Raw genomic sequence first — 6,202 nt, forward strand, 5'->3', positions numbered from 1 at the left:
CATCTCAAGTACGTTTTCAAGGACTTCCCCTTAACCGTAATCAATCCTGTTTCCCCTTCCCCTCTCCGCTTGCATTAGAGAAAGCAACAACTGAAAATAATATTATATATTCTAGAATGTAGCAAGGTGAAATGTAATTTCCTCTTTAATAAAGGCTGCCATTTAATTTAATATTACAGAAAATGATTAGATCTTAAAAACCTATAAATTACATTTGACAACTCTCTGGTGCTCCTTTGCCGTTCCCTATGGCAATTATAAATGGCAACGCAGGGCACTGGCAGAAATGCTCCTYCTGACTGGAGTTTGTTTATTGGCTCTTAATGAAAAGCGATTAATCTAAATCACTCCTAGAGTGGATCCTTCACCCTGGCCCCATAATAAGAAGTGGCAGTTTCAGGCCTTTGACAAATGTGCTACTATTTCACCTACCAAAAGTTGTCCCTCCTTCCAGTGGAAAGAAGACAAACAATAATAAAAAAAAACCCTCACGAACCTCCCACTGTTATTGCCCTGCTTGCCACGTGTCTGTGTCACTTCAGAGATAACAAGACTGCAGACCAGTCCTAGGGGCAAACCAGGGACCTCTTGTTTCGTTGCTCCAGTTGTGTCCCCTGTTCCTTCTGGAAGGCTGCTTAGTAGGAGAGATTCACTGATGGCAAAAACTGGTTCTCTGCATGTGAAGGAAAGGCTGCAGGAGCAGCTATCAACACTGGGTGAAGGCAGTGGGGTGAAGGCAGTGGGGGCATCTARCTGAGGTGCCTACAGCAAGACACAGATGTCTGTCTCTTACTGCTTTCTCTTTCTTCTCCCACCAAGGCTGCCTGATAGTTTTCTTAGCTTAGTGGCTTTACAGTTTTGTCTTGCAGCCCCTGCTATGCCCCTAGGAAGCAAATTGCCTGGATTTGTGAATCCTCTGGTGGGAGCAACACCTTTCCCATCTCAGCTGAGCTGTTTCTTGAGCAACCCACTGCTGTGTCATTGACCACGTGTGAAAGGGTAGAGAGGATTTTGTCGCATTGCACTGACTCCCTCAGGGCTATGCAGCATCAAACCACCCCACGCTCTGTAGCTGAGGACAGAGCTCTGACAGTGACCTTATAACATGGTGTTATTAACTCTGTAACCTTCTGGGACATCAGATGGAAAATCTCTTTATCCCCATAGTAACCTCTCTCTTAAATATAAGGTCCCTCTGGAATATTTTGGTATATTGGCAGTCTCGCATGCTTTTCTTATTCTGCAGATGCAAGCAATTTTTACTAGGAAAGTATATTATGATTCTCTCTCTGACACAGGCAACATGTTTTGATGGACAGGGATATACTTAGGGGCCAAAATGCCTTTGAAGTCTTAAGCCACTAGTAATAGAAATTAAAAATGAGCTAAAAAATAGGGAAACCAGTCTTGTTTAGCTCAAAATGAAGTGTGTGTTTTGATCTGATTAGAAAGAAGAATCACATCAAAGCCGCTTGGTGGGAACCACGAGGGCCCTAGTCCCAAGACTTATTCCCAAGGCATTGCCCTTCYCCAGGAGTGTTTTCTCATCTCCCATGCTCTCTCAGGGCTTGTTGTTTGGCTTCCTGGGTGAGCAGTGGCAGCTGGTTTTTGAGGCTGATAAGTGGTATTTGTGAGATGCTGGAGGTTAATAAGCTAAATTCATAGAGATGGCCTCACCCTGTGACAACATTCAGTTTTGTTTTTAAAGGGCTTTTTAATTTCTTAATGGAAAGGATCAGAAACAACAACAACAACAACAACAACAACAACAATACTTTGAAGCCTCTGAAACAGATTTCCTTTCTTCTCACAGTACGTATAGCTCATTATGTGGGAACAAGTGTTTAAAAATTAGCTTCAAACATGTATGCGTCTCCTCTTTTGTATGTTAAATCTGTACATGAAATGGAGAAGTTTCATTACATTTACACATTTACATTACACTGAGTTTCACTGTGTGACTGAGTAGAGTTAATGAGGAAATTAAGATTAAACAAGTGATGAATATTTATTRTTATTGTTGTTGTTGTTATTTTACTGGAGCAAGAGTCTAACACACCAAGTCCTCTTAACTGATTTTCTATAATTAAATAGTTGTTCTCAAGTGTCTCACCATCATAGTCTTGATGTTGAGACTCTGAAGCTGGATAAGGAAAAGTTTACTTGGACAAGACCATGTCACCACAGTGCACTGAATCTCAGTTTTGCAGGTAGCTAAAAGGCAGGTTCTGGTTCTGTTTTCCTGATGAAAACCAGTGTCTGTATTTGTTTCAGTTGCTCTATCAATAGCCTGCTGTGTTAAGCACAGCTCTAATTTATTTCCCACTGTTTGCCTTTATTTTATGGTGCTGGCATTTGCTTTAACGTGTTGTCGTTTTCTCCAGATGTTAATAAGATGGTGTTAATGTTTCCCCAATGTTTTTCTTGATAACGTTTACTTAGAGTATAGCATCTGATAATACAGAATCAGCCCAGTTTATAATATTGGCTATAGTTTTCTAATTAAAATCGGAGGTGCAAAAGTATTTTCCTACCTGTGCAAATTGAGGTCATATACTTTGCTGTGCTTGGGGAAAATTATGTTTCTGCTGAGTATCAAATGAGCATCTACTGCATAGATTGGAAGTGTGAAATGTGAGATCACGTATCTGTGTTTATATAGACACATATGCTCATATACACACACACACAAACTATTTTTGGATAAAATAATAATAAKAAGAAGAAAAAGAATCACTGAAGCAGTCAATAAGTCATGAAAAACTGGAAACCAGACTAAAAAGAACAACTATTTGGGAAATCCTGTGAGCTGTTTACACTGTTAGCAATATTCTGGATGCATCTAATAGGAATCAGTGCTGTATAACTTCACCTTTAAATGGCATTGAGTTTCACTTTTACCATAACACTCTTTTCTTTCCTTTTCCCTCCTTAGATCATGCTTCTTAGTGACCCAGAGATTGAGAGCAGCATACTGATGAGCAATGATGAAGGGGCCACCTACCAGAAGTACCGGCTGAACTTCTACATCCAGAGCTTACTCTTCCACCCCAAGCAGGAGGAGTGGATTCTGGCCTACAGTCTGGATCAGAAGGTAATTAATCTCAATTTCAGTGATTATTAATACATTGAAAAAGGATATTGTCTGGAAATTCCTATCTCCATATGTGGTGAAGAAGTTAGAGCATACTTTGCTCTTCTCACCTTACAGTTGTATTTGCAAAGCTCATGCAGTGACACTAAAGCAGGTTTGCTGAAGACAGTGGAGCTGATCACTATGGATATGGAATCTTTAGTAGTGGTGATAGTAGGAAAGATGAAAAGGACCTGAGGTTTGACATGACAGGCGGAGTTTTAAAAATCTATCAATTTATGGGTCTCAGAACTTGCTGAGCTGCCTTTGAGAGTCCAGCACTCTGAGACTTAGGGGTCAGTAACAGCTGGCTGTTGTGGGCAAAGAGATGTTCCTTCTGCTTGGAAGTGAACTCAATTAACCTAAAAAATAGTGAGTAGCAGCATATGAGGAACTCTGTTATGCTCCTTTTGAAGTCACTTCACTGTGCCTTGTGTTAGCGAAACAACTCTTCAGTGTGTTACTACTCTATCCTTAGCAAGTCTGCTCTTATAAAACACTTGTCTGTCTTGGAAAGTACCAATCAATGTGGGCGTGACGTGACCTGTAAATTGTTGGGGCTCTGCAAGGTGCACTCCAGTTTGTAGCAACAATGTCTGCTACAGTGCAAAGCAATGCACAAGCCAGATGAGCTAGTCACAAGTCCTAGAAGACCTGAAGCTTGTCAAGCTTTTCTCTTCCATCTCTGTCAACCACAAGCTGTGGAAAGTAAAAATGTGCTGAAGAGCTGCTTAAAATTTTTCTCATTAAGGTGTCAAGTGTGTGTGTGTTTTGAGTGAGATTTTAATTTCTACCATAATTTTGGGAATTTGTTAAACTAGTCAGGCTTGCTTCCCTGCTGTGTGAGAGTACTCCCTAAATTTGGGATCTCTTGTATTTGACAATGTTGCTTTTGAAAGGTTAGAGCAAATCTCTGCCCAGATAGTTGCTGCGAATGCAGTTGAGTAAATTACATAATCTGCTATACTTCCCAATGTAACCTTTCCAGCCCCTCATTCGCAGAATGCTATGATGTTTTGCAGCAATGCTACTGATGATGCCTGAGTGACATTTGCAGGCACAAATTTATTGTAAATAGACCCCTCTCATAATATCACATACTTACTGTGTGAAGGAGTTAGACAAATGTCAAACAGGTTTGTGCAGTCAAATGTTTAGTGTAACAGGGATTTTGAAGTGGGCTAGAAAGACCACTCTGTTTGATGTCATTGAATGGTTGGATGCCGCTTTTAAATTGAAGGTAAAAATTTTAAATGGCAGTAGTGTTTGCACAGAGACAGCCTGAAGGAAAGAGACAGCTGATGAGGCCCGTTGGTGTGAGAAGCATGAAGTGCTGAGCATGTTTGCAAAGAGATCCAGCTGCAGTGAGTRTGAAGCATCTGCTCTTGGGATCGAACAGTGTGATTCTATTTACAGTACTCTGTGGTCTTTATGACATGTTAGTGAGAAAAAGGAGAAATCAAAGTATAAACTGTTCACACGCTTGCCTGTGAGGTGGTGGTTATGCTCCCCTCATCCAGAACAGCAGTACTGGCTCAGGAGTGGTTTTTTTTTTTTTTTTTCCTGCTCCTTCAATATAGTGCACATGTGGAGAGTGTAGCCACAGCTGTTCTGCACTACCCASAAAAGAGCTAAGGTGGAGTCTGCAGCTTGTTGATCAGATAGAAGTGGATCAACTGGAAATCAGAGCTTGCCTTTCTGTGTGCTTTCACATGCAAGTCACACTCCTGATGCTTTTCTTCTGGGATCTGAGTAACAGTGTTCAGAGAGACAGCCTCAAGTGTTAGTTAAATGCTGATCCTTGAGTGGAGCTGTGGAGGCAGTGCTTTTTCCTGTTTGCTTAAAGTAAAGCAATTGCAGATTATCAGCCACTTCTTGGTTTAGAAGTAGCTGCAAAAGAACTGTGCCTGCCTGTCTCAGGATCACACAGCTTCACTGCAATTGGAGTTGATGCAGAGATGTGGGGAGCACAAAGACAGTGCTGTAGGTTGTGGCGGTGATTGCTTTGTGAAGTCCCCAGGCTGAAATGGTTTGAAAGGGCAGCGTGGTGCATTCCAGGCCACCTGGAAGCAGTGGACATGTCAAAGCTGAATGGGAACTGGARGTCAGTGATGAGCTTCTGTTGAGTGAGGATTAGACTGATGTATCAGGAAGTGTCTTGAGTTAAGGATCCCAAATCCTTGTGCAGATCTGTCAAGTCTTGTGCATCCTCATAAGATGTGTGATTGTTCTCCCCTCTGGTTTGCTAGAAGTCAGATCTGAATCTCGTGCTTACAGTTCAGTGTCATGCCATGGCCCCTCTGCCAGCTGGGCCTCCATGTGCTCCTGGTGCCTCGATTGCTTGATCTCTCTGCTACTGACCAGTGGTGTCAGGAGCTCCTAAAATAAATGGTCGGAGAGGTTATGGAGATGCTTTGCAGTTCAAGAAGTCTACCTAAACAGATGCCATACCACTACCAGGGAGTGCCTTTCCCATCACAGCCTGGCTCTGCAGGTCCTCCTCAGTCCCTGGGCTTTGTGTCCTTTTTCATGTAGCTATGCATGATGTGATGTGGCATAGACTAGGTGGTCCTGGACAAAAGGCCCTTGCTTCTCACTTTGTACCGGGAATAAAGCTGTTCTGAGACCACTGCAGACGCCATGCAGACTGACTGACTGACTTTTCTCCTCCCTGCTCTTCCAATAACCTTGTTATGGATAATCTCACTCCCTTATTGTATCCCTTAGGCCTCTGTTTTTACATATAGCCATGGATTTATGTTACCAGTCTCATATAATCTTAGTTTAAAGTCTGAACTTCATAGCAATTTTATGTTCAGAAATGGCCCTCCCCTTTTTAAGAGGCAGAGCCCATCTCTTCTTAACAGTGCTTTTTAGGATATAATCTTATGCTTTCTCCTCTATCAATTCAAAGAATCAAATACACCATCACTTGAGTCCCCCAATCTTTTATTACTCTTCCCAAATTTGTAGTCTCTTTTTCCTGCTTGAGGTTATTCCAAGGAGCTGGGGAGAAGATTCAGTGTAGGAGAATAAACCTCAGGAGGTGTGGTTTTTTTTTTTTTTTTT

General features: G+C 41.8%; 1 protein-coding gene across 1 annotated transcript in view; it reads left to right on the top strand.

Moving 5' to 3' along the window:
* Nucleotides 1-6,202, top strand: part of SORCS3 (sortilin related VPS10 domain containing receptor 3) — a 180,121-nt gene that overhangs the window by 58,341 nt on the left and 115,578 nt on the right. The window contains exon 4 of the mRNA XM_026050684.1: nt 2,936-3,094. Coding sequence (XP_025906469.1) covers nt 2,936-3,094 — 159 coding nt within the window. The remainder of the gene's footprint in view (nt 1-2,935; nt 3,095-6,202) is intronic.

The sequence above is a fragment of the Nothoprocta perdicaria genome, unplaced genomic scaffold (assembly GCF_003342845.1).
Source record: "Nothoprocta perdicaria isolate Ctin4 unplaced genomic scaffold, notPer1 scaffold_7, whole genome shotgun sequence".
NCBI lineage: Eukaryota > Metazoa > Chordata > Aves > Tinamiformes > Tinamidae > Nothoprocta > Nothoprocta perdicaria.